Source organism: Lathamus discolor, chromosome 4 (assembly GCF_037157495.1).
Source record: "Lathamus discolor isolate bLatDis1 chromosome 4, bLatDis1.hap1, whole genome shotgun sequence".
In the NCBI taxonomy this organism is placed as follows: domain Eukaryota; kingdom Metazoa; phylum Chordata; class Aves; order Psittaciformes; family Psittacidae; genus Lathamus; species Lathamus discolor.
Genome location: NC_088887.1, coordinates 126,887,381 through 126,915,223, shown reverse-complemented (window position 1 = coordinate 126,915,223; position 27,843 = coordinate 126,887,381). Strand labels below are relative to the sequence as shown.

General features: G+C 56.1%; 1 protein-coding gene across 1 annotated transcript; it reads right to left on the bottom strand.

Moving 5' to 3' along the window:
• Window positions 1-91: 91 nt before the first annotated feature.
• Window positions 92-27,841, bottom strand: CHRDL2 (chordin like 2). The gene is made up of 13 exons (XM_065677170.1): window positions 27,754-27,841; window positions 26,446-26,986; window positions 26,215-26,321; window positions 18,738-18,850; window positions 17,787-17,880; window positions 17,162-17,304; window positions 13,756-13,849; window positions 12,315-12,370; window positions 11,015-11,183; window positions 9,658-9,852; window positions 6,536-6,718; window positions 1,926-2,018; window positions 92-207 (listed from the first exon to the last, which is right to left on the bottom strand). Exons 1-13 carry the CDS (start codon window positions 27,839-27,841, stop codon window positions 128-130), a joined length of 1,956 nt encoding a protein of 651 aa, XP_065533242.1. The 3' UTR covers window positions 92-127.
• Window positions 27,842-27,843: the final 2 nt, after the last annotated feature.

Sequence of the window (27,843 nt, the reverse complement as noted above, 5' to 3'; positions counted from 1 at the left end):
TTTACACTAGTGCATCCTTTACTGCTGTGCCAGTCTATTGAGTAATGAGGCTTTGTACTTCCTATATAGGTGTATGTGTGTATGGGGTGTGTACATAAATCAATAGCTAGGTTAGAGTTTGCTCTCATTACAAGTTCTTTGTGTCTTTCTCTGGGCTCTCTGTCATCCGCAGCTCTGACGTCTGGGCTCGGAAGATGTTCCAGTGACCTGGATGAATGGAGATGGACACTGATGAGCAGCAACCCTTGGAGCAGGCAAACACGATTCACCCCACGCACAGGACCTCCAAGAACCACGCTGGGAGAGGTCTACCCACAACGGAGGCCATGGCCAGAGCAACTCATCAGTGCTCCTATAACCCTAGAATTGCCATTAAAATGGTATTTGGGGCCGAGAGGGGCCCTGTGTACCCCCTGACATGCAATTAACTGCACAATCAATGGCATTCCCAATGCTTTCCTTGGAAGCCACTTGGCTCTTTGTGCAGGACTTTGCAACCACCTATGGTAGGGCAAGATCATAGAATCATGGAACTGGGTTGGGATGAAGGGAGCTTAAAGCTCCTCCAGCCACAACCCCTGCCCCGGGCAGGGACCCCTTCCACTGGAGCAGCTTGCTCCAAGCCCCTGTGTCCAACCTGGCCTTGAGCACTGCCAGGGATGGGGCAGCCACAGCTTCTCTGGGCACCCTGTGCCAGCGCCTCAGCACCCTCACAGGGAAGAGCTTCTGCCTTAAATCCAACCTGAGCTTCCCCTGTTTAAGGAGAAGAACCCCCCTTAGGTCCCTCCACAGCCTCGCTGCTGTGCAGTGCAAAGCAAATGCATTGGTGGGAGCTGGGAAACACCCCAAAACCCAGCACAAAGCATCCCAACCCCTCTTCTTGCTCCCCCAAAGCACCAGCATCCCCGTGCGCGCAGGAGGGAGCTGGAGATGCTTTCCCCCTTGGTTGTTGTTTCCCTCGTAATCCCAGCAAGGATTATGCAGCCCTGGTGGCGTCATTCCCAAGGGAGGGAATATTTTCTGGCTGAATTAATCTCCTGTTGTGAGGAAATCTCTGGGCAATGCTTTCCTAGGACGTGCGGCAGCGGCAGAGATGGTTTCACAACAGGGCTATTGGTCAGGGGAACCTGAGGCACGAAGGGGACACGTGCCAGCGATCCCACTGAGGGTCCAAAGCCTGATCTGGAAGCAGAGACTTGAACCCCCCCCCGCATTGTTTGGCCAAGAGATGCTGCCCTGGATGGACAGGAGGCAAAACCAAAGCTCCCTCCCTGCGGCACTGGGTGTGCTGGAATGCACTGGGCAGCAGCGCCATTCCCAGCCGACCCCATGACCTGTGGGTGCTGGACAAGACTGGAACGGCTCCGATCCGAACCTAACCCAGTACAGCTGATCCCAGCGCAGGCAAAGAGGCAGCCAGCAGCAAGGAACACGGCACTTTCGCCCCGCGCAGGCACGCTCGGCATGCGCACCGGCATTCCTGCTCTCTGGAACATCTCCCCCATCCGAGAACATGAAGGATGAGTGCTCAAACTACCTCAAGGGCTTATTTTTCTCAAATCCCTTGCTTAATTCCCTCTTTTTTTCCCCCCTCCACCCGTGATGCCAGATGGATTAAATGGCACAAAATCCAACAGGTTTACACGCTTCGGAGGCACAAAGCCTTTGGATTTCACAAGCCTGCATCCACTTTTAGAAAGCTGGCTGTCCTTTCCAGCACCATCAAGGGGAAATGTGGCTGCTGACCAGGAGTGTTGCAGATGAGGGGCAGCTCTAACCCAGCCACGTTTGGACAGGTCTTCTCCCTAGGGATCAGCTCCCCACGCCGCACCGCCGGGATACATGAAGCCTTTGTGGAATGGGCAGCAGAACACGGGGCTGTTTGGGGCTGGAAGAGTGGGGAGATGGGATTGTTGCCTCCCTACCTTCGTTCGTCCTGGTGATGAGCCTGAAGTTCTGTGCTTCCTGCTTGAATTCCTGTTTGCTGATCTTCTTGGTCTGGATCAGGTGAAAGATGCCTGCAGAGGGAACCACAGGGAATCAGGTTTGAAGGCTCAGACAGGTTTGGATGTCCGCTCCTGTGTAAAAGGGATGCTGCCTTCATCAGATGCCCTGCTTTGGTGCAGGACCTGCTGCCACCGAGCCTGGTAGGGGTTTAGGAATGAATCAAAGGCTGGCCAAAGACCAGGAGAGATCCCATTTGAACGCTGCTCATTACATCAGAACACAGCAGGGACAGCACCATGGGCAGGTGGTAGCAGTAAGGTTTTGTTGCTCCAAAAAGCATCTCCCATTGGAGGAGGTTTGAGCTGCCCCAAACCCATAAGAGAAATATAGATTAAACCAACGGGGTCCTGGGATCCCTGTCCTCCCTGCTCACTGCATCCTCTCCCACTGCACAGTCCCCTCCATCCTTGGATGCTTTCCTTTCCTGGATGCTCTCAGGGACCAGAGTTTTCCATCTCTCTGCCCCCAGCCCTGAAACTCTTCCAGGACAGGAAAAACCCCATAAATGCCCTCAGCAGAAGTTGCTATTCCTGCCTGTGCCAGCAGCATCCCATTAGCGGAGGTGCCTGACTCACATGTTTGAGCCAAGAGAACCAGAACCTGCGTTGAGCAATGGAAGTGACCTTTCTGCGGGATTAGGGGTTGTGATGCTCACATTTGCCTGGGAAGCGTGACAAAGCAGGCAGGTATTCCTGGCACATCCTTCCCCAGCTCTCACCCAGGCTCTGCTGCCGATGTGAGAGGCAACATCCCCCCCCCCCTTATTTGGTTAAGAGACTTTCCCTGATTCCCAGCAGGAATTACACAATAGAGTACGTAAGGAAAAGAAATGGGCAAGCAATCCATATAAATGGGATGTGATGGACTAGGGGGAATGAATACAGGAAGTCAAAGCCATAAGGAGAAATAGGTGGCTCTTTGAGCTATGAATAAGCCCTCGAAGTGGGTCAGGAGGAGAAGTGCTACCAGGAACAAACGAAGATGCTGGATGGAGATAACGGAAGTGTTGATGACGCAAGGAAGGCACAAGCGTTCAATAAATCCTCCTGGTCTATACTTAGCAAGGAGCAGGAGCGGTCCCCATGGCTGGTGAGGCCCTTTCCAGGATGTCAGTAACTAAGAGGGTATTTTAAACAAGAGCTCCAAGAGATAAACATCTCCTCATCACCCGACCTCCATAACGGTCACCCGAGAGCCCTTCCAGAGCTGATGGAGGCCTTTGGTTGTCTCTGACAGATGCCAGGAGCTGCGAGCAGTGGGGGAATGCAGCTGATGCTCCAGCACGCGCTGGGAGGTGCAGATAAGAATAGCCCACGGTGCCTGCAAGCACCATAGAGGTGTTATGGGATGGAGATGGGAATGGGAGATGCCGTTTCCCAGCAAATAGGTCCTGTCCAACAGGCAGGGTCGTTGTTTGCAGCGTTGAGGATGAGCTGGAGGGAGGTGGCAGGGTCGTTGGGCACTTACCACGTTTTCGGGTGCTTATGAGGAAGGTGAGGACAGAGTTTTTGGTAGCCCCTGCAGTGACAGGACAAGGGGGGGTGGTTGCAAACTGAAAAGGGGAAGATTCAGGCTAAGGACCACAAGGAAATGGTTTCCAGTGACAAGGTGATGCCCATGTGTGAGGAGTGCACGTGAGGGCAAGGAGGTGGCCATGAGTCCAGGGGAGGCCACGGAGCTGCTGCGAGGGCTGGAGCAGCTCTGCTCTGGAGCCAGGCTGAGAGAGCTGGGCTGGGGCAGCCTGGACAAGAGAAGGCTCCTGAAGGGGAGACCTGAGAGCAGCTCCAGTGCCTAAAGGGGCTGCAGGGAACCTGGAGAGGGGCTTGGGACAAGGGCCTGTAGGGCCAGGCCAAGGGGAATGGCTTGAACCTGCCCGAGGGGAGACTGAGCTGAGCTCTTAGGCAGAAGCTCTTCCCTGTGAGGGTGCTGAGGCGCTGGCCCAGGGTGCCCAGAGAAGCTGTGGCTGCCCCATCCCTGGCAGTGCTCAAGGCCAGGTTGGACACAGGGGCTCGGAGGAAGCTGCTCCAGTGGAAGGGGTCCCTGCCTGGGGCAGGGGTTGGAGCTGGAGGAGCTTTAAGCTCCCTTCATCCCAACCCAGTGTGGGATTCCATGATGACTTTGAACATGGCATTTAACACTGGGCTGGGGAATGAAGCAAGTCTAACCCAAGACACTGCTCTTAGGACTTGCTAAATCATCTTCAAGATGAAACCCTGGTGGGTGCTGGACAAAGGCCCATGGGTGCACATGGCTGTACGAGACTCATCTCAGCAGGACCCAACCTTGGGCCAGAGCCCCATGTCCTGTTTTGGGCTCTGCCCTTCAAGGCAGACACAGAGTCCAGAGCAGAGCTGCCGAAAGGAGCAAAGGACCCGAAATTTCTGACATCAAGGAAAGAGTGGGAATAAATCCAGCTTAAACTGAGTTTAAACCACCTAAAACTTCAACCTTAAACCACGTGAGAGAGGACAGAGGTGGGAGCTGATGGCATCTTCAGAGGAAAGGAGCCTACTCTTCACAGCCACAATGGTGAGGATGAGGAGGCAGGAGCTCGAGCTGGAAGAAGGCTCAACATTGTGCAAAGTCTTCCATTAGTACAGGGTTTGTGGCTCTGGAAGGGATTGGATGGGCTGTAGAGTCTTTATGGCAGGAGATCGTCAAGCAGATGATGGAAGAGCATGCGGATGGCAGGTCTGTGCTATGGGGATGTACCAGTGTGGTGAAACACTGGGCGGTGCTGAAGGCCCCCGACCTGCAGGTTTTCAGCATAGAAAGGAATAGTTTGGTCAATGGCTCATCAGCAGCCTGGCAGGGGAAATGTGGGAACAGCATCCACAGGGATGCTGCACCTCCAGTGCAATCCAGGCCTCCAGCAAGGCAGGAGTCAACAGCAGAGACTCCAAACCATGCTGGTCCCTGTCTGGTCCTCCTTGCTCCTTTCTTGCCTTCTCTCCCCATGACAATTCCTGCTCTAAACCATCAGAAAGTCTCTTTCCAAAGTCACTGAGGTGTCCAGACCCCTAAAACCATGGGGAACCCCCATTGCAGCTCATCGGGGCTGGTGATGCCCCATTACCAAACCGGGTATGGTTTCAGCCTGGTGCTGGCGCTGGTTTCTCCTCTCAACTCCAGCCCCGAAGAGGAAACACAGGAATAGAAGAGGCCACGTAGGTACCATAAGCCCATACAAAGGCAGATGGCCGGGCTCCAGGCGTGACTTGCAGGCTCCTTTCTCCACACACGCTGCTCTGTTGGTAGAGTGATGGACCATGGCGAGGTGGAATCCATATGTGCCTGAGCTCATGCTCTTTCCCAATAGTAACACTTTGCTCTGCCAAGCAAAAGAGCTCTGTTGGCCTCGGGGACAAGGGCCTCCCCTGTCCTTGGCTGGCAGGGCTCAGGAGCTCCGTGCAGACACGAAGCTCTTGGCCTCGGAAGGTGGCGAGAAGGTTTTGGGTGGCAACCTCTGCCAAGGAGCGAGGAGAGGAAGCGGTGGGGCCCAGACAGTGCAGGCTCAGAGTGTCCTCCAGCCACAAGTTGCTATTGTGCTGGGGTAAGGGGGGAGGATGGGGAGAGGGGCACTGGGGAGGATGAAGGATGGCAGGGGGAGCGTGGAGACGGAGTGGCAGCCAGGGCTCCATCTCTGACTCCTATCCACGTGTTCTCCCCATTGGCAGCTTGAAGAGGCAGCCACAGGAGGTCTCCTAAGGGAGTGATGTAAGACAGGAACATGCCCAAGAGACCGCTATTTGCCTACACTCATCCAGAAGACATGGATCAAGGTTCGCTGTATCCAGAAGTAGGGTCTGACCAACCTCAAGTGCTCAAGGCACAGCTTTTTGCAAGGGGTAGAGTATGTCCAATGGAGACTTGGGCTTGGGGCACTGCAATGCATTCCCATGCCCAACAGAAACGCAACGCGAGTGTCTACCGAGTTTCCCTAGCAGAGATAGGCTCCTCTGCTCTGTAAGAGAGTTGTAAAGCTAAAGGTGCGAGGAGAGAGCAAGAGATTGGTGTCACTGACAGTGTATTTGCTGTCTGGAGGACTCCCCAACAGGAGCATCCAAATCCGCCCATCCAAAGAGTGAGCTTGGGCCAATTCAGCCCCTCCGTGTGCACCTCTGCAGCATCTCTGCAAGCTTCGCTCCAGCAATGAACAAGAACAGAGTGACCAGAACATCGTTTTGCTTTGCTTTCCATGTGCATTTGGCATGAAAGCCAGGGCAGGTTTGGAGGAGAACCCATGGCCCTTGTTTGCCCATGTGCTGCACCTCTGGATGGTGTTCCAGCTCATGATGGCCCACACTGGGGCCAGGAGTGCTTTCCAGCCCCTGATCTCCATGCAACTGATGGCGAAAGAGTGCAGAAGGATGGAGCTGGAGGAGCCAGCCTGCTGTCAGCAGCTTTGCACTCGCCACCTGAGGTCTGGAGCACCACTAGGAACGCCTGAGAACACGAACAAAGCTTGGAAAGCAGCACGTTTCCACACACCTCCTCCATTGCTGCCTGCTTTCGGGACATGACCCACCTTTAATCAGCTTCCAGTTGTAGATTTCCACCTCTTCTGCGGGCTCCTTCTCCACTGCCATCGTCCTGAGGATCTCCTTGGAGGACCCGGAGCTCGGTGGCACGAACATGTACACCAGGACGCGGTTGGGGTTCTTGCCGCAGCGCGTGGTGGCTGCTTCATCAGTGGGTTTGACCTTGGTTTCTGGGCAAGAACAAGGACAGAGCTCATGAAATGGGGCAGGAAGGAGCTTGGAGGAGCCAGCTCAGCACCCAGGGCAAGGCACAGGCATCTCGTTGGGTTTGATGCTGCGTGGGATGCTGTGTCTCGGAATGGACCTTGGCTCCTAGGGTCTGATCCCCAACACTGCGATCCGCAGCAAAGGGAGACGTTGATAAAGGGTCTGTGACTCTGCTTAGCCTCAAGTTTTCCATTCCCCTTGATTCTGGCTTCCTGTTTGCCAGCAGGGATGGAGGAGGGGGATTTTCTCCACCCGGATGCCCCATACCCACTGCAGGGATCTTGATGCCATCACCACTGCAAGCCCATGCATCTCGTTGGCCTTACTCTTGGCACCAAGAGAAAGGCATCTCATGGATTTGATGCCATGTGGGATAACCACATCTCTGACCGGACCTTGGCTCCCAGGTTCTGATTCCCAACACCATGATCTGCAGCAAAGGGTGATGTTGATAAAGGATCTCTGGATCCCCATTCCCCATGATTTTGGTATCCTTTGTGCCAGCAGGGATGGGGAAGGGGGATTTTCCCCACCCGCATCCCTCATACCCAAGGGGATGGGGGATGCAAGGACCTTGGTGCATCACCATCACCACTGCAAAGCCCAGGCTGAATTCCCTGCTTCCCATCTCACTCCTGTTGCCATCCCAAAGGATCAATGCCAGCAACACGCAGGGATGAACCCGCAACACAGGAGCCAGCGCCGTGCCTGGGCATCGCGCCCGGCTCAGCCCCAGCCCAAACCCTCACCCCACGTGGGGTACAACAGTGGGGAGACCCTCAGCAAGGGCACCGGCAGGCCCCTACGTGACTTTCAGCATCCTTGCTAAGGCAGAGCTGCTGATTGTTTCATGCTTTTAATGGATCTGGAGTAATTAAGCATCCCCCATGGGTTTGGAAGGAGATTTATTGCCTTTGGTTGTGGTCTTTGGAACGCAGGGAAGCTCAGCTCTGCTGAATTTAGCCTTGTTCTCCCCGTCCTTTTGGATGCTGGAGCTGTTTTACACTACTCGAAAGAAAGTTTGGCTATGAATAGATGCCTGGGGTTTATTTTAGTAGGACAGTTATTCTAGGCCTCATTCTGCGCTTGCTGGCATGGTCCTGAGCTCCTCTGCTCAGAGAGGGGATGGAAATCCCACTTTAAAGAGATGCAAAGCAGGGCTTTGTGAAATGGGAGGACAAGCATTCGGCTCAGTGTGATGTGATGGGGGACAACCACAACCCACCACCCTCATCCCTGCCACCGCGGGGTCCGGATGCAGGAAAACCTCCATCCCACACCATTAAACCTCACTCACTCCATGGCTGCTCTTTGCATCCGTTGAGGAATCCCCACCTTTACAATAGAGAAGGAACTACGCATCCTTGCAGGTACAACAGGTATTTAACAACCTTGGAGCTTCAGTCTTGATGGCCAACAGTGCTGGGGAGGAGAAGCAGGGACGCAGGGGTCCCAGCCACTACTCCTGCTCCCAGCAACCACAATGGTCTCCCCATCCAACCAATGCATCGCAGCACCGGGTTCCCCTTCAGTCAGGATCCCTTTTGTTAACAGAAATCACTCAGTTTGTCCCCAGGCTGCTGGGAACAAAGGAGGAAGAGGAGCAAAGTCAGGGGAATTGCCTGGAAAAGGAAGATGGATGAAACCCCTGTGCAGCAAAGCAAAGGACGAGCCTGGGACTTGGCTGAGCCCCGTGTATGTGTGTGAGATTGCAATCTGGGAGTGCTGGAAAGCAAGGAGAAAGCCGTTTTGGCTGGGTCAGAGTGTTTAACTGGAAATAAATGAAGACTGAGCAGACGAGAGATCCCAGCAGAGAAAGTTGTAGACTTGAAAGCAGAAAGAGCCACTATAATGGGAATGCGAGACTGGAAGGGCTCTGCTCAGTCATCACATCCCGTTCCCAGCAGGCACCACGTCATAAATCCTGCTCATAAACACATCAGAAACCTTATTAAAACAAGCTGAGCTTCTGCCCTTCGCTCGCTCAGAACATCCCTGCTCGGAGGCTGGAAAACCTGGAAAACCCCACTTCTCAGCCCCCCTTCTGAAGTGTGGCGATGCCCTTTGCTGGCTCTCCCTGCTGAGACCCCGCCAGGAAACCACCTTGAGGATGCACATCGGACATCAGCCAGGAAGTGCTGCATCTGCAGAGATGCTCAGAGGCGCTCAGGTACCTTTAGTGTCTCCAGGGAAGCACTGGGTGGTCCCTCAGCTAAACATCTACTGCTGAATGACAGGGATGCTCTCCAATGGGGAACAGGTCTACTCTGCGCCATCTTTGCCAGGTGTGTGGTTCAAGGTAAACAGCTTTCCAATGACCAAGAAGCAGCCAAGAGACCCAAACCACATTGACTATGAGAAATAAAGAGGTCCTCTCCACCATGTCCCAGCCCCAGCATCAGCCCAGTTCTACCTGGAGCACCCCAATAGTTGTGTGCCAAGCCTTCCCCTTCCAAGACTGGGGAATTCAACTCCAGTTCAATCAAGCCATGAGTGCCACAGGTAACAGCACAGTTGGGAAGTGTCCTTCTAACTTGAAACCTACATTTCAGCTGCCACAATTTAACCCTATGACTTCTTGTCCCAGTTCAAGCTCTGGAGAACAGACCTCCCCAGAAAGCATCTTTGTATCTGAAGACTCCTATCACGTCCCTCCTTGAGCATCTTTCTCCAGGCTACAGCCACCCAACAGATACAACCATCCGGGATCGATGCATCTTCCTCACCTTGGGTCAGTCCTGCTGCCCTTCAAGACAGACCAACCCTTAAAGTGGTGCGTGCCCTGCCGAGCTGATGTCAATTCAAGTGACCAGTGATGCGAACACATCTGCCTGGGGCTCCAAACCAAAGCTAAAGGAAGGACCTGGAAGGTACCTGCAGGAGAAGGTGGGATCTCACTTACCTGGACATATTTTACAGCATTTCCCATCTACTTTCTCTGGATGGTCGCACGGATACTCCTTGGGGCAGGTGATCTTCTGGCAGTCCTGGACACCATCCCTGCAAGTGCAAAGGATGCAGGGCAGGAGGCCGTAGAGCCGGAAGACAGGATGCCACACTTCCCCATGGGAATAGGTCTTCCCGTTGTACACACAGGCTGGAGGAGAGAAAGAAAAGAGTGGAAATAAATCCTCCTCCTCCTTGCAAACCCAACGCTTGGTGGAGCCCAAGGCATTTCACACCTCGGAAACGGGTGGCCCTGCTCTCTCGAGGAGCATGGTCCTCTGGCAGCACATCCAGCAGCAGACAAGGGGATATCGCAGCCACCCCACTAAGGAGGTGCCATGGAACGTGTAGACGAGACCTCAGTGCCTCAGTGGTGGCCTTGGCAGTGCTGGGAACAGTTGGGCTGGATGAGCTTAAAGGCTTTTCCAACCCAATGGACTCTATGGGGCAGGGGACCAAGCTGCAGGAGATGGATGCTGCTGGGGACAACCTCCCCGATGGGGTGAGCGTGGGCAGGACCTCATCGTCCTCCAGGGCTCTGAAGCCCAGGGTCCTCGGAGGCTGTCCCACGCATGAAGCACAGTGAAGAGTGCCACCTGCTGACTCCTCCACGAACACGTCTGGAGGTCCCACAGCTTCCTCCAGGGCTTCATCTCCAAGGACTGGGAAGAGCCCTTTGGAGACACGGCAGTGGGAGAGCCCCAGCAGGAGGAATGACCTGTCTTCTCCCCTCTGCATCCATGGGGCTACCTCCTCATCACCTTCATCTCCATGAGGGTTACCTCCTCATCTCTCTTTCCCTCCTCCAGGAGGAAGACCACAGCGCTGGGACAGACCCAGCACGTGGTAGGTGCAAGGAGCATCATCCTGTCCCTCTGCGGCACTGCCCTGGAAGGACCATGTGGAATCTTCCAGCTGAGCATCTCCCTTCCCAGGTCCCAGATCTCCAAAATACCCCAAGGACCAACCTTCTCCCGACCCCTTTTAGAAAGCAATAGATTAGCATCATAGAATTATAGAATGGTTTGGGTTGGGAAGGACCTTAAGCTCATCCAGTTCCAGCCCTCTGCCATGGGCAGGGACACCTCCCACTAACCCATGGCAGCCAAGACTCCATCCAACCTGGCCTTGAACATGCCATCAAGACTGTATGGGCCACCAGGGCTGAGATAGCTGGGTGAGAATGGCTGTGGAGGAATAGGAAGGACTTGGTGGTGGAAACCTGCTCCTGAAACAGATTCCTTGGCGCGTTCAGTGTCCTGGAGAAGCCCCCTTCCTCCATGCGCACTCGGCCCGTCCCCTCCACCCCTCACCTTTCTTGTGCTTCTCTTTCAAGACGATCTTCACGGTGGTGCCACCTCCTCCCTTGGGTTTGAAGCTCCTGGGCACGAACTCCAGGGAAGAGCTGAGGGCAGTGGCCACAGTGGCTCCGGGAGGCTTCCTGCCCATGGCCTCCCCCAGGCACTGGTCTTGTGAGTGCCTCTGTGAACAGAGAGAGGAAAGAAGGGGACTCAGACCCGGGCAGTTGGGTTGTTCTCACTCCAAAGCCGTGCAGAGCCCTACACACCTTCCACTGGGAGAGGAAGGTCCAGAGACAGGGATGAGCAATGACCCAGGTTGCTGTAACCACTTCAGCAGTGCTGAGCAGTGTCAGTGCCCCACACTGGTGTCCTCCCTCTGTTGCATGTGGGGCAGCCTCATTGGGGCAGCAACCCAATGCCCTCAGAGAAGCAAGTGAGGTCCTGCATCGCTAGCATAGGCTAGGCCTTTCCTAGATGCTTGCTGGGAAACTGAGGACTGCGATCCATGCTATCCAAACAGGATCAGAGAGGTAAGGATGGGCCATATCCTGCCCTCCCACCTGGCAGCACCGGGAGGGTTGGTGTGGAGCCAGCAGGACTGGAATCTCAAGGAGCATCCCCAGGCTTCCAAGAGCAAACTGCTGGGACAAGACATGCGGCACAAAGGGTTCCCTTGTGCCTGGTTTGGAGGTGGTGGAGGTGTGATGCTGGCCTTGCACCCAGCAACATGGAAAAGGGCAGGGTCAGGACTGTGGGCTGCCCAGCTCTGAAATGTCACCAGGAGTCAACCCTTGGAGCCAAGGAGTCGCTTCTTCCTTGCTGGAGCTGCCGATACAAACAGGCACTGGCTGCTGTGTGACTGGAGACCCTTGAGCCCAGCGGGGAGAGGAGGCAGCATCTCCTGATGCAAAGGCACACAAAGAGAGCTTTGGGCCATCTGACTGTGGGTAAGGGTCACGTCTGGCTCTTGGTTACCTCTGGCTCTCCTCTGTCCGTGTTCCTCAGCTGCTTTAACCTCAACTTCCCAACAAGGAGCAGTGCCCAAGGTTTCCAGTCCCAAGTCTTTTGCCCTTGCAAAGACACTGGAGATGCTTCAGAGGAAGAGGACAAGAGTCTTTCCTCGGTGGTCTGAGGTCTCAGCCTGAGAGCCCATTCCCATACAGGATTCCTCTGTAAACCAGGGCCCTGTGATGCTACCTAGAGCCGCTCATTCCTTTTGGCTATGGCCAAGGGCGAGTGGCTTTCTTTGAGCTGTGCAACGGGGCTGTGCTGGGAGCAAGAACGTGAGGTTTAAGATTCAAACGTCACGTACAACACCTCTGTTTAACTGCAGGGGCTCCTCTTCCGTGGACTTCTCCTGTGAGCCATCTGCAAGGGAAAACATTGTCCTGTGAAACGCTGCGCGGCCGGGTGAGGATCTGCCCTCCTTGCCTGCCCGCAGCTCTCTTCACGGTGCTGTGAGTGCAGAGGAGCTTTGAATTCCCAACACCCAAAGCAAACGGGAACCAGACCCCCAAAACTCTTTTATCCCCACTGTTGACAACAGCTCAGCTCCAAGAAGGACGTGGCCTTGTGGCTTCTGAAGGAGGTGGCATGAAAACACCCCGGAGTTAAAGTATGAGGTGATGGAGATGGCATCACAGGATCCCAGACTGGTTTGGGTTGGAAAGGACCTCCAAGAACCACGCTGGGAGAGGTCTACCCACAACGGAGGCCATGGCCAGAGCAACTCATCAGTGCTCCTATAATCCTAGAATTGCCATTAAAATGGTATTTGGGGCCAAGAGGGGCCCTGTGTACCCCCTGACATGCAATTAATTGCACAATCAATGGCATTCCCAATGCTTTCCTTGGAAGCCACTTGGCTCTTTGTGCAGGACTTTGCAACCACCTATGGTAGGGCAAGATCATAGAATCATGGAACTGGGTTGGGATGAAGGGAGCTTAAAGCCCATCCAGCTCCAACCCCTGCCCCGAGCAGGGACCCCTTCCACTGGAGCAGCTTGCTCCAAGCCCCTGTGTCCAACCTGGCCTTGAGCACTGCCAGGGATGGGGCAGCCACAGCTTCTCTGGGCACCCTGTGCCAGCGCCTCAGCACCTTCACAGGGAAGAGCTTCTGCCTTATCTCCAACCTGAACTTCCCCGGTTTCAGTCTGAACCCATCACCCCTTGTCCTGTCACTACAGTCCCTGATGAAGAGCCCCTCTCCAGCATCCTTGTAGCCCCCCTCAGACACTGGGAGCTGCCCTGAGGTCTCTGATTAAAAAGAAAAGAAATCCAAACACATTTCCCACCAAGTCAAGGACAGGTCCCAGCTGCGCCAAAAACTAAGAGGTAGGAACGCAAACTGCACAGGAGGAGAGTTTGGAAGGAGCTCGTTCTATGTCCATGGCCAGGAGACCACCACGGCCTTCCAGCTTCGTAGTAAAGACTCCTTTTGTGCTGTGAGCTCGTTGCCAGCAAGGAGTGAACCTGCTCATTCGCTCCTGAGTCTGTCTAATTGAGACATGGAGCTTGATACCCTCCTCACTCCCCAGTGTCTGGGCTGCAGGGAGGCAGGACACAAGCAGATGCGGAGGGGAAGCCCTCATCTTCGGTTTCATGGTGCGACCAAGGCAGAGGAACTGCTCTGATTTACAGCACAGGCTTCCCAAATCCTGCCAAAGTGGCTTCAAATGGCTCCTGCCAGCTGGTGGCAACCACCTGGGGTCTCCCAGCCCTCACATAGGAGCAGCTCCTGCGCCCTTCATTACCTTTGCAGACCTGGCAGCAGGAATCTGGCACGGTGAGGGGAGAGGAACACAAGAGCTCCGGGCAGGTCACCAAGCCACAGTAGATCTGGCCTTCCTAGGAGAGCAGGAGGAACAAAAGCATCATCAGCATCATGAAGAGATGGACAGGGCTGTATGTGCCGTGTGTTGGGTGTCCGATCTGTCCTAAATCAAAAGCCACCCTGTAAGCCACCCTCAACTACCATCAATCACCTATCAGCTGATGAAAGATGAAGATCTGTCCGTGCAAGCTCCATCCTGTGGGGTGGAACATGGTCTGTGGTGTCCTCTCCTGGCATGCTCCTGGCCAAGAGCAAGAATGGGGGGTTATTCCCCAAGGAGGAGGCAGCGCCTTCCTCTCAAGCATCATCAGTGCTGCCACATGGAAATGGCCACCACACACTTGCAGAGGCTGCACAACAGCCACCAGCTCGAAGAGGGACAAGAGCCTTTCCTGTGCCATCTCCCAGGACAAGGACCTGGAGGAGGCAAGTGGAAAGGGGGAGAGTGATGGTGCTGAAGCCAGACCCAGCTCCACAGCTCTGCCCTTCCTCTTGGGTTATTCAATAGCTCCAGAGCCAAGCACACAAAGACATTGGATCAAGAGCTATGGATGGAGGTGCAGATGTAGACCTTCCATTGGCTTGCTGGGTAGTTCAGGAAACATCACTCCTGTAGTGATTCAAGCTGAAAACCACAGGTAAAAGCCAATCTTGACCTTAGTGCATCCCAAGCCCACCTCAGTCAGTGGATTTGCACTTGTTTGCCACAGGGACGACGTTTTGCTCCTTTACAGGAGGGTAAAAAAGGATGTTCAACAGTGCAGCAGCAGCCAGGCCCCAACAGCAAGGTCCTCTTCTCCATGAACCAGGTATCCACAAGCTCTCAGTCAACCAAAGCCAAGAGGTTAACCAATGATATCCATAGAAAACCAAGCCACAGCAGCTGCTTCTCCCACCAGGAAGCCAAACTGCTGTGAAAGGGATGTGAAGAGGAAGAAGGTTTGGTCAATGAGAGGATGTGGTGGAGGATGGAGCAACCCAAACCGTGCTTCTTCTTCAGGGCCCTCCGAGGGATCCAGACCTGCAGGGAGCAGGGTTTGGCCACGCGGCCTCTTCCTTCCTTCTGCTCCGGAGCAGCAGCTCATGGCAAAGACCTGCTCCAGGCGCAAAAGAGCAAGTGGGATAAAAAGCAGGATTTATCCCAGCGGATCTGGTCTCTGGGAGGTCTCGGGGAGGTTTAGACCAGCTGTTCCTGCAGCTGTTCCAGCAGCTGAGCGCATCAGACACAGCCTCTGCAACACTCCATCCCTGTATTTTCCTCTTCGTATCCAAGGCATTATCCTGCTGGATAAACAGAGCCTGAGGGAGGGCCAGTGCCTCTGACAAGGACACAGAGCTCCTGGGGACAGTGGTGAATGGGATGGGATGGGATGGGCGGGATGGGATGGGATGGGATGGGATGGGTGGGATGGGATGGGATGGGTGGGATGGGATGGGGTTGGGTGGGATGGGATGGGAAAGCAGGGCCAGGCCTGCGCATAGAGTTGGATTCAAGGGCTCCCTCCCCGTGTTTGTCCCTAGGTGATGGGCTGGCATCCAGCTGGGGTCCATATGAGAGGATGCAGCCTCAGAAGCTGTGTGATTCCTACACCTAAGCTATGCCTTTCGCCACCTTGCTCCAAGGTGTGCACAAGCACCAAGGGCTCAGACCAGCTTTACACGTACTTTGCTATCAAGTGATGGCAACCACAGCGTGCGTGCTCTTGGCATGAGAGAAGGAGGTGATTTGGGCTTTCTCACTCTTCTCTCTTTCCTGGCCAAGATTAGGCCAATTACTTGCTGGAAGCAAAGCGCAGACCCGTGGAGCCTGGTCCCATGCAAAGGCTCTGTATGACGGGTGGTGAAAGCCATGTCTGCAGCCCTCTGTTATGGCAGAGGCTTGCAGCCAGCATGAGCAGTTCCTCCCAGCATCCAAGCCCAGCATCGGCACTTCCAATCCCCCTTCCTTGCTCCCTCTCCAGGAGGAGGAGCTGCTCCATTCATCTGCTGACACTCAGCTCCTGGCAGCACTGCCCCGCGCTCCACACACCTTCCTCAGAGCTGCTGCCAGCTCCCAAGGCAGCCCTGTCAGGACTTGGTTTTGATGGGGTTTCACAGGATCCCAGCCTCTGGAAGAGCTCTGGGCAGAGCGCAGCCAGCTCCGGTCTCACGGCATTGCTGGAGGCTCATGGAGAAGGAGCATCCCTCCACCGCTGGCAACGGGCACTCCATGCGCGCTGAGGAGCACTCAGCATCCTGGCCACCGTCACAGCCCTCAGGCAGGGCAATCAGGACCATCGAGGACATGCAACGGTCCTGCAAAGTCACTGCAGTTGGGTGTAAAAGGCAGATGCTCCCTGTAGATGCCTTGTGTAGGCAGCCTGGAAAGCACATGCATGGCCCTTCTGCAGGGCATGGCTCTGCACACAATGGCCCAGAGGCTGGGGATGACGATGCTGCAGGGGATTCCAGAGGAGCCCAGCTCCTGATGCTCAAGCTCTTCTCAGCTCTGCGTTCAGCCTCCACTCAAATCCAAGCAAACAGGATGAAGATCAAGGCATGGCGAGCTCCATCCATGCAGGGCAGGAGCTGGCTGCTGGTGCCACCATGAGATCCAGGCACCCAGCAGTGGTTTGGAGCCACCAGGTCCTTTCTGGAGCTCACTCAATCTCGCCAGCTCCACATCCCAGGAACTTCCGAAGCCCAAGAGCTGGTACCTCCTGTTGGTGTTGCGTTCCAAGCACGCTGAGCTCTCCCAGCTACAAACTCCATCTATTCTGCAGCTAGAACACACGTGGAAAGGCTCCTGGGTGTCCTCTCTGCTGTCCATCTGCCATAGGATGCCTCAGTGGGGCAGGTGGGATAGCTGGATGCTGCATGGAGAGCCCCAGAGCCCTGGTCCTCACAGCAGGCAAAGAACCCCATTGTGCTCAGTGGGGACAGGGCTGTCCCCTGCCCACCCCAAGGACCCCCAGAACTGGCCTGTGGGATCTCTAGTGAATAACCCACTGTTGGAGCAGCTTGTCCATGCTGTTCCCATTGGGAAGGAGATGCAGTAGAGTGCTTTGTGCTCCAAACTCAGGGCCAAATGGACCCTGCTTGGGATCAAAGAGAGGGAAGCACCCATCTCTGTAGTGGTCCTTAGCCCCTGGGCAGGGAGAACCCAGCACCATTCCAGATGAAGCTCGACCTCCTGCACTGACAGCCCCATCCTGAGGACAAGCCATCCCACCAGGGATGCACCCAATGGTCCTCAATGAGGCTTGTGCCCTGGTGGGACACTGTTGGGGTGCAGGAGCAGACCCCGAGCCCCCCTCCTGCCTCCCCTGGGCTCGCTGGTCGCTTACGGAGCAGCTGCACTGCACACACTGGTTCGGCTGGCGGCTGGGGAACAGCTCGCTGGTGGTGAACATCTCCCCTTGCTGGTAGCTTGTCCCGTTGTACTGGCAGGACTTGAGGGGGGCCCGCAGGCCGGAGGGGGAATGTGGCTCTGCAAAAGATGAGGAAGCAACAGGATGAGAGCCAGGCGCCGGTGTCGCACGGATGCTCAGCAGCTTCCCCACCAACCCAAGCCACAAGGGTGAGGAGCTGTTGACACCCCATGAAGAAGTGGCCAGGGCATCGCATGGACATAAAGCTTTGGGAGAATGAGGTTGCCCTGAGCCCGCTGAGCTCAGCACAGAGGTGAAACCTGGAAGGGTTTGACAGGCTGAGAACATTGGGGCTGTTGAGCCTGGAGAAGAGAAGCTGCGTGGAGACCTCAGAGCAGCTTCCAGTGTCTGAAGGGGGCTGCAAGGATGCTGGAGAGGGGCTCTTCATCAGGGACTGGAGTGATAGGACAGGGGGTGATGGGTTCAACTGAAACAGGGGAGATTTAGGCTGGAGATAAGGCAGAAGTGCTGGTACAGGGTCCCCAGTGATTGCAGGACCATGGCCACCTTGTCACCCTCTCCCCATGGGATGTCCACCTACCAAGGCACCGTGGGCAGCACTGCTGGGGGTCCGTGACGGAGCTGGCACACTGCAGAGCCGGGCACTGGATCCGGTAGCACCTGATGTTGGCGTTCTGGGGAGAGACAGAGACAGAGAAGGTTCATTCTGCTCCATGTTCACCCCTGCAAGAGGGAGATGTTGGATGATGGCCATGTTATCACAACTGATTGTGCTGGTGTAGCTCGCCCAGCCACAGACGTCTCCATCCTCAGGTCAACCCAGCCAAGGAGGTCTCCATCCTCAGGTCAACCCAGCCAAGGAGGTCTCCATCCCCAGGTCAACCCAGCCAAGGAGGTCTCCATCCCCAGGTCAACCCAGCCAAGGAGGTCTCCATCCCCAGGTCAACCCAGCCAAGGAGGTCTCCATCCTCAGGTCAACCCAGCCAAGGAGGTCTCCATCCCCAGGTCAACCCAGCCAAGGAGGTCTCCATCCTCAGGTCAACCCAGCCAAGGAGGTCTCCATCCCCAGGTCAACCCAGCCAAGGAGGTCTCCATCCCCAGGTCAACCCAGCCAAGGAGGTCTCCATCCTCAGGTCAACCCATCCAAGGAGCTCTCCATCCCCAGGTCAACCCAGCCAAGGAGGTCTCCATCCCCAGGTCAACCCAGCCAAGGAGGTCTCCATCCCCAGGTCAAACCCTACCAGCTCATGGTCTCATCATCAAATACCACCCATGGTCCCATCACAGCCCTGACCCTGCAGCCCACCAGCACTACTGAGATAACTCCCTCATAAGGTGAATCCACCACCCTATGGTGACAAGGGGGTATTTTCAAAAGGAAAGAGATGAATCCAATGTCCATATGGGACTGGAAAGGGCTTTTCTGGTCAAATTAGACCTGCTTTAAACCTGATCTACTTTAAAGCTGCCAAGTCAGTGCCCATTGCAGCAGCATCCCCACCACCGCGCGTGGCACCTCGGCGGGACCTGCCTCGGAGCAGCTGCAGCGGATGCAGTACATCAGCCCCTGCGGCTCCAGGTAGGGGTGCCAGCTCTCACCCGGGCTGTACTTCTTGCCATTGAAGTCACAGAACACGTCCGGCCCTGAAAGACAACCAGAAGCTATGTAAGAGAATGGGACGGTCCTTGTGGGAGCTCTCCTCTGGGATGAGAAGAGCTGGGACAGTGTCTGAAAGGGGCTACAAGGATGCTGAGGGGGACTCTTCATCAGGGACTGCAGTGATAATCCCTTACAATGAGGGTGGTAAAACACTGGCACAGGTTGCCCAGGGAGGTGGTGGATGCCTCATCCTTGGAGATACGTGAGACCAGGCTGGATGTGGTTCTGGGCAACCTGATCTAGATGAAGATGTCCCTGCTCATTGCAGGATGAGCTTTGATGACTGGATGAGCTTTGGGGTCACTTCCGACCCAAACTATTCTATGGTTCTACAACTCTTTGGCAGGAGGAGGCCAGCCCGCAGCAGCACCTGTGGGACAAAACCATGCCCAAATCATGCCCATACTCCCCACAGGAAGCCCAACTCAGCCATGCCTAACGCTCACATCAAAAAGCATCACTGGTCCTGCAGGACCAAGCTCTGACCCCAGCGGAACGGGCAGGAACCCAGAGCCCACAACACCCACCACAGCCCAGCTCCTGCTCTCTTGTGATGTGTCCCCAGGCCCCGAGCAGCCAGGGGGGACATTCCAGGGCTTAAGCTCCTCCATGAATGTGTTATTGGTGCCGTCAGTGCCCAAAGCCCCACTAAAAGCTGGAGGTGATTTAAGGGTTATGTCATCGGGGGGATTTGAGGTAGTTTGGGCGATGACGTTGCTCAAGGTAGTGGAGATATTTACGCTCCCTGAAGCATTTATGGGTCTTTTAAAACCTTGTGGTGCCCTGGGGATGTGGGGAGAGGGGAAAGGGCTGGTTTTGAAGGCAAGGGCCCCAGCTCCTGCTGCCCACCCTGTGAATACAGGCAAGCTGGTGGGTGCTGAGCCTGCACTGCTGTGCTGCTGGAAGGACTCCTCAAAGGTGCCTAAAACGAGCTCAGTGGCCTTCACCACCCCAGTGATGCTAAAACCATCACAGGACCATTAGGGCTGGAAGGGACCTCTGGAGATCAACCCCATGCCAAGGCAGGGCCGCCCAGAGCAGGTTACACAGGAAGGTGTCCATGGTGGGGTTTGAATGCCTCCAGAGATGGAGACTCCACAACCCCCCCGGGCAGCCCCTGCCAGGGCTCTGATACCCCTCAACGTAAAGGAGTTGTTCCTCCTGTTGGGGTGAAACTTGTTCTGTTTCAGTTTATGGCCATCCCGTGCTCTGCTCTGGCACCAGGGGCGAAGCAGTGATTTAGAGAGCCTGGCCAGTGCTGTCCCACCTTGCCAAAGCTGCAGGTGCCACCTGCTTAAAGCATTTCTCCTACCACCGAGGCAAAACCCATAGCAAAAGGCTGCAGTGGGCAGACATCCCTCCTTCAGCTCCTGACCGTAGGATCCCAGAGTGGTTTGGGTTGGAAGGGACCTTAAAGCTCCTCCAGCTCCAACCCCTGCCCCGGGCAGGGACCCCTTCCACTGGAGCAGCTTGCTCCAAGCCCCTGTGTCCAACCTGGCCTTGAGCACTGCCAGGGATGGGGCAGCCACAGCTTCTCTGGGCACCCTGGGCCAGCGCCTCAGCACCCTCACAGGGAAGAGCTTCTGCCTAAGAGCTCAGCTCAGTCTCCCCTCGGGCAGGTTCAAGCCATTCCCCTTGGCCTGGCCCTACAGGCCCTTGTCCCAAGCCCCTCTCCAGGTTCCCTGCAGCCCCTTTAGGCACTGGAGCTGCTCTCAGGTCTCCCCTTCAGGAGCCTTCTCTTCTCCAAGCTGAACCAGCCCAACTCAGGATAGACCCAAGCAATGCTCTACCATGGCCAGACCCTGTGACCATAGGGAAAGGGCAGCCTTATGGGTCTATGATGCTCTTTATAAGTCCCTTCCAACTCAATCCCTATGAGCCTGCCTGCAGCCCTGAGCTCCTCATTGAGCTGATGGCTTCAAGCACTTGATTCTCCAAGTTATCCCTTCAGAGGAGGTGGCCATCACTCCCCACACCACCTAGCCCAAGCACAGCACTATGGGGCCACGTCGCATCTGCAGAGGTGGAGATGAGTTAGTTTTGGGGCGGATGCCACCAGAGGCACAGGCAGAAGCATTTTCTCTCCTTTCCCCTACATAGAAACACAGACTCATTAGGGTTGGAAGTGACCTCTGGATATTGCCTAGTCCATCCCCTCTGCCAAGGCAGGGCCATCGGGCCTTTACATTGACCCCATAGCTTGCTCCAAGCCTCTTCACAACTCAGCAAACCCATATTTCCAGCCATGCAGGACGTGTGCTTACAGCAAACCACACAAGAACGGGCACAGTGAGGCTGGGAACTGCAGAAACCCAGAAGAAAAAGAAATAAAACTCCACAAAACTCAAAAAAAAAAAAAAGAAGAAGCCATCATTTCTCATAGCCAAAGGGTGAGAAAACGACTTCATTCTTCCCTGCTTGCAGCATCCTCATGAATTACGCTGCGGGTGAAGAGATGAAGTTGCCTCCGTGCGCCACGGCCCTGCTCGGCTTGCAGGCTCCCGTGCCAGTTGGCTGCTTCCTCCAAGCATTTAATCACAAGCGGAGCCCTGGTTTGGGTCCAGCCCTCGCAAGCAGCTTGGTTCATGTGTGCAGAGGGCTGATGGTCACATGAAGGCTGCCTGGCAGCCACGGGCAGCAGTAGACACTTGTCCGTGTCTCAGTAGCATGACGCCGGGGCTTGGGCACGAGGCAGCAGCGTGTTTGGGGAGGGAGGGAGGGAGGGAGGGAGGGATGGATGGATGGATGGAGGGATGGATGGGTGGATGGATGGATGGAGGGATGGATGAAGGGAAGGATGGATGGAGGGATGGATGGAGGGAAGGATGGATGGATGGATGGAGGGATGGATGGGTGGATGGATGGGTGGATGGATGGATGGATGGATGGATGGATGGATGGATGGATGGATGGATGGATGGATGGATGGAGGGATGGATGAAGGGAAGGATGGATGGAGGGATGGATGGAGGGAAGGATGGATGGATGGATGAATGGAAGGACGGATGGATGGAGGGAGGGATGGAGGGATGGATGGATGGATGGATGGATGGATGGATGGATGGATGGATGGTTGGATGGATGGATGGATGGAGGGATGGATAGATGGAGGGAGGGATGGATGGACGGATGGAGGGAGGGATGGATGGATGGAGGGATGGATGGATGGATGGACGATGGATGGGTGGATGGATGGATGATGGATGGGTGGATGGATGGATGATGGATGGATGGATGGATGGATGGATGATGGATGGATGGATGGATGGATGGATGGATGGATGGATGGATGATGGATGGGTGGATGGATGGATGATGGATGGGTGGATGGATGGATGATGGATGGATGGATGGATGGATGGATGGATGGATGGATGGATGGATGGAGGGATGGATGGATGGAGGGAGGGGTGGGTGGGTGGATGCAGGAGGTTTGAAAGTTTGGATCTTTTTGTCCCGTGCCAGGTTTAATAATTTCAGTCTCTGAGGTCAAACCTTGGAGATCTTCCCCCTCCACCCGGAGTCCAAAGCCGTTTGTGGCAGTCAGTTGCTCCCGTGCCGCTCAGTCACCTTGTTTATTGCATCTTCAGCAGCCGCAGGCTCACAAAAGTCACCTTGTTCCACTTCTGCTTTGCCAGAGAGGGCTCTTGAGCTGCAGCAGGTTTGCAAAGCCGCAGGACCAAACAAGCCAGGTGAAGCCATCACCTTGATTTCCTTCCCTAGGTAAGGAGATGACAATGGGCCGGCCTGGTCCATGCCACCGTGGAGACACAACTTGAGCTTGCTGATTGCTCTGCTCTTGGAGGTGGCCCTAAGGGACCTGGAAGCAGGAGTAGAGGTGGAAAGGGGGGGGTTTCCCACTGTAAATGCCTCCAAGAACAGGTCCCATCTTCTCAAATACAAGAATCATAGAATCATGGGGACATAGAACCATAGAAGCACAGGATGCCTTGGGTTGAAGGGACCTTAAAGCTTCTCCAGCTCCAACCCCTGCCACGGGCAGGGACCCCTTCCACTGGAGCAGCTTGCTCCAAGACCCCTGGACATGCTACAGGACACACAAGAGTCCACAGAAGTGAGTCCCTACTGCAGGTAAAGCCTTGACCTGTGTCTAGAGAGGGACTAATGCACCTGCAAGACCCCAAAGCACAGAACATGAAGGCACAAACCGCTCCCAGTTTGCTCACCTACAGCAGGAAGCTTCCACCAGCCCCATGCCTCAGTTTCCCTGGCAGGGACTTTCACTCCAGGTACCAAAGTGCCTCCAACAAGGATGCTACTGCAATGCCCCACAAGTGTCACCCTGTTTCTTCCCTGTTTCATCGCTGGTGTAGGGAGGTGATCCTGCCCCTGTGCTCTGCTCTGGTGAGACCTCACCTGGAGCATTGTGTGCAGTTCTGGTGTCCTCAACATCAGAAGGACATGGAGCTGTTGGAGCAAGTCCAGAGGAGGCCGTGAGGATGAGCAGGGGCTGGAGCAGCTCCTGTATGGAGCCAGGCTGAGAACATTGGGGCTGTTGAGCCTGGAGCAGAGAAGCTGCGTGGAGACCTCAGAGCAGCTTCCAGTGTCTGAAGGGGGCTGCAAGGATGCTGGAGAGGGGCTCTTCATTAGGGACTGGAGCAATAGGACAAGGGGTGATGGGTTCAAACTGGAACAGGGCAAGTTCAGGCTGGAGATAAGGCAGAAGCTCTTCCCTGTGAGGGTGCTGAGGCGCTGGCCCAGGGTGCCCAGAGAAGCTGTGGCTGCCCCATCCCTGGCAGTGCTCAAGGCCAGGTTGGACACAGGGGCTTGGAGCAAGCTGCTCCAGTGGAAGGGGTCCCTGCCCGTGGCAGGGGTTGGAGCTGGATGGGCTTTAAGGTCCCTTGAACCCAAACCTTTCCATGTCTCTGCATCCCAGGCAGTCTCCCCACAGCTCTCCATGGAGTTGGACACTGTTGGAGCTGTGCTCATGGCCCCAGGAGCCTTTGTGGAGGTCCCACACCTGCCTGGCAGCCCCACGCCAGGCTCAGGGGCTGTGTTTATAGAATCATGGAATGGGTTGGGTTGCAAAGGACCTTAAGATCATCCAGTTCTGACCCCCCTGCCACGGGCAGGGACACCCCACACTAAACCATGGCACCCAAACTCCTCATTCTTTATCATTATATACATAATAAATAAATGCACATAAATAAAGCACAAACATTTTATGCTTTAGTTTATGCAACGCAGTCTGTAGGTTTTAAAAGCAGCCATAGCTAAGGTGTAAGAAGCAGTGTCTGGAACAGACAGTCCAGGCTCTCCCGTGACAGCCCTGTGTTTATGGAGGGCTTAAAGCGCAACCTCAGCTCAGAGGGGACTGCTTAAAACGCACCCAGCTCTTGGCATGTGGCATCCCAATGGCTCTGCTCACATCCAGATCACTTCCCACATCCTCGCCTCCCTCCGTCCTGGGCTGGCAATTCCTTCTTGGCACTGTGGGAGCCTGGAAAACTGCAGCTGAGCCGCATGAAGCATCCCTGAGCTCCCCAGGGTGGAGGAACCAAGTCCTGCATCCAGAGCATCCTCATGGCCTCTGTGAGCAGCAGGCAGGGTTCTGTTCCCCCTGCTCCTTCCCAAGGGGATTCTTGGGTGTCTAAAGTGGGATGTGCAGCCGTCACCTCTCCCTTACCCTGTCCACAGGTAGGGTTTGCTTTTCATCCCACTCCTTCCCCTCTTGGACCATCCACTCCCCCATCGCACCGGATCCAAACCCGTAGAACAGACCCCATGAACCCCCTTTTCTCCAGGAACCACATTAGAACTGACACCACTGCCCTGTGCTCTCCAGAGATGCTGGCTTTAAACGCCTCCAGCCACACCATCACTGCACTCAGAGGTTGCTGCTGCGTTGCTCACCCCCTGCGCATCCAGCCCAATAACCTGTGCCCCTGACAGCCTCTTAGCCCAGTGTAAATCCCCTAAAATAGCCTGTTTCTGTGGGCAAATTCCTCCTTTCTGACTTGCCTTCGAGCCCGAGTGTTTCTGCTCCTCACCTATTTTTAGCCGCGACACTGGAGGTCTCTTGGCTGATGAGGCTGCTCGGAGCTAATTTGCTCTTGTCCTCATCCTCCCTGAGTGCTCAGCGCGGAGATAAATGTGAGGCAATGAGTGGTAGAGGTGGATGGAGGAGGATGAGGGTCTCCTCACCAAGACCCCTTTACCTTCAGTCATGGGGCTCCTGCAGCCCCCAGCACCGGGGGATGTACCCTCAGCACGGCCAAAGTGATGCAGAGAGGTGATCCCGGACTTCTCTGCCCCTGTCCTGCAGTCTCCAGCCCTTTATCACCATTGTAAGTGATGCAAAAGGACCCCAACACTTCCTCCCGAAGCAGACAACCCCCCATTGCCCCCATTCATCACGGTTTATGCGCAATGTAGGGGCTCTCCTTCCATCAGCAAAGCAAAGACCTCACCTAGCACCTATTTCAACCTCCTGGTGTTGTCTCCATCCTCCTCCTAGCCTGGGTACCACAGATAATACAGCCCTGGCAGAGGCACGGAGTCAGCCCAAAATCCCTTGCACGAGGAATGATGCTGTGGGCTGAGCCCAGGGAAGGGGAAGTAGCCAAACTCACCCTAATTTTGCTCTCCAGGGCTCTGCAAAGCCCCATTCATCCTCCTGCCTTTCCCCCCCTGGACACTTCACTGCCGGGACAAGCAAATCCAGTGCTCACAGTTAGGGTCAGTGCTCCAGGAGGATGGTCATTTGCCGAGTGCCTAATGCACTGCTGGCAGCAGGCAGGTCATCAATCACCTTAATGCAGCCACCGACAGGCTCCGCTGGGATTAGAGAGGAGAACACATGGAGGGACCCAGCGGGCGCTGCTTTGGTTTGCTCAGGTGGCTTTGTGATGTTGTAGGGGTGCCCAGTAGGTCCCAGTCCCTTACCCAAGTCAAACCCAGCTCCCGGCTCCAGTTAACACCTCCAGCATCCTCCAAGCTGCTGAGCAGCCCTGGCCAAGTCCTTCAAGGCTTTTTGAACAAGGAAGCGCTGCACAAATCCCTTTCCCATCCCAAATCCTACCTGTCCCAGTTGCCTGCTGGGAGCAGGAGCAGGTGAGAGCAAGGGATGGGCAAGAGATGGACATGGAGATGGACAAGGGATGGACACGAAGAAAAGCCCCAAGCTTTGGTTTGGGGGGATCCTTTCCCCAAGTTGCCCATGTCCCTGCCCACCCTCAGCGGGGAGATGTGCTCTTGCTGAGTGGGAGCTACGCAGGGGAAGATCTGCATCTCAACCCCCTGCCCTGCACCATTTCTAGCCCATGGCAAGGTCCCAGACCTTCATCACATCCCTGTCAGCCCCTCCAGCCCCCAGCACCCTCACCAGCACCCAGCAGTGTGCTCAGGTAGTGGAGGACACCACTGTGTCCCCAGCGCTGCAGGCTGGGGGACCTGGCTTGCTGGGACATCCTGGCCATGGAGGACCAGCACCTGCACCCCCGTACCCGGGGCCATGCCCGCAAAGCATAGTCCCACCCTCATAGTCCCGGGGACCCCGGCGATGGGGAAACTGAGGCACGGAGGGACCGGTGGAGGGGAGCCGGGGGGGACTTACGAGCCCGGGCGCGGATTTCGGAGCCGAGGAGGAGCAGCAGGCACCGGAGGAGGAAGGCGAGGGGTCCTGCCCCGGGCAGCATCGCGGCGATCGGCGCCCGGCGGCTTCGTCCCGGTGCCCAGGAGCTTCTGTCCCGGGTGCCCGTGGGTGCCGCTGCCCGATGTCCCGGTGCTGGTCCCGGTGCGGTGCCCGGTGATGTCTCGGTCTCGGTGCCGGGGGACTTCGCTCCCGCTGTCGCTGCCCGGCAGTGCCGCGGTCTCGGTCCCGGTGTGGGGTGCCTGGTGCCGGTGGTGCCGGTGCCGAGGTGCCGGCGGTGCAGAGATGCCGGTTCGCAGGGGCGCCGGTGCCGGGGATGCTGTGCCCGGGGGTGCCGGTGCCCGGGGATGCAGAGATGCCGGTGCCGAGGTGCCGGGTCCCGGGGGTGCCGCGGTGCCGATGCCGGTGCCCGACGGGTCTCGTCTCGCTCCGATCAAAGGCGCCTCCTTTAGGGAGAGCCGAGGAGTTTGTTTGTTGGTATTAAAGGCGGAGATGGGGGTGGGGGCTGGGGGGGGGGGGAGGGGGGGGTGTTGGGTTTGGGGTTTTTTATTATTATTATTATTATTTTCCCACTTTTTTTTGGGTGTTTTAGGAAATTCCTCGCCGCCGGGAGGCGGGGGGAGGGCGGGCGCGGAGCCGGTGCGGGAGCCGCAGCTTTAACCCCGTCCTCCCTGTGGCCCGGCCGGGGAGGGGGGACCTGCGGTGCTGGACACGTCCTGGGGGGCTGCGAGCCGGAGGGGGCTCTAATGGGATAAATCAGCCCCCCCCCAAGGCCCGGCTGTGCCCCTTCTGCCTCTTAAACATCACCTGGAGCCGGCTCGGAGATGCTTGAACCCCCCCCCCCGGGAGAGGTTTAAACCCCCATGCCCATGCAGAGGCACTTACCGCATCCCTTGGCCTGGCCCAGCCCCGAGCATCCCCAGCTCCAAAGGGGGCAAAGCACAAATCAGGGCTTTAGCCTCCTCCAGGAGGGCTCTGCTCCACAGCTGAGGTCCCCCAGTGCCCTGACTCCCTGGCCAGTAAAGCCCAGTTGCCTTCCCATTGCCATGGCTGGGATCCTGCCCTCCCAGGGCAGTGGGGTGCAGCGAGCTGTCCCGTACGCACAGGGGTTCCAGTGGGACAAAGCAGTTGAATCCACTCTCCCCACCAGGTGCTTTACATCCCTCCAGCTGCACAAAGCCACCTTAGATGACCAGCGAAGTCCTTGCCTGCAGGACATCCAAGCCATGATCCCAAATCCTCCTCGAGCAGAGTGAAGAGCAGCACTCACACCTTGGCCATCCTTCATCTCCACAGCATGGAGCTGATGGGCATGAAGCGCCGTCAGCTGGAAAATCACCCCTGACGAAGTCACCTCCATGC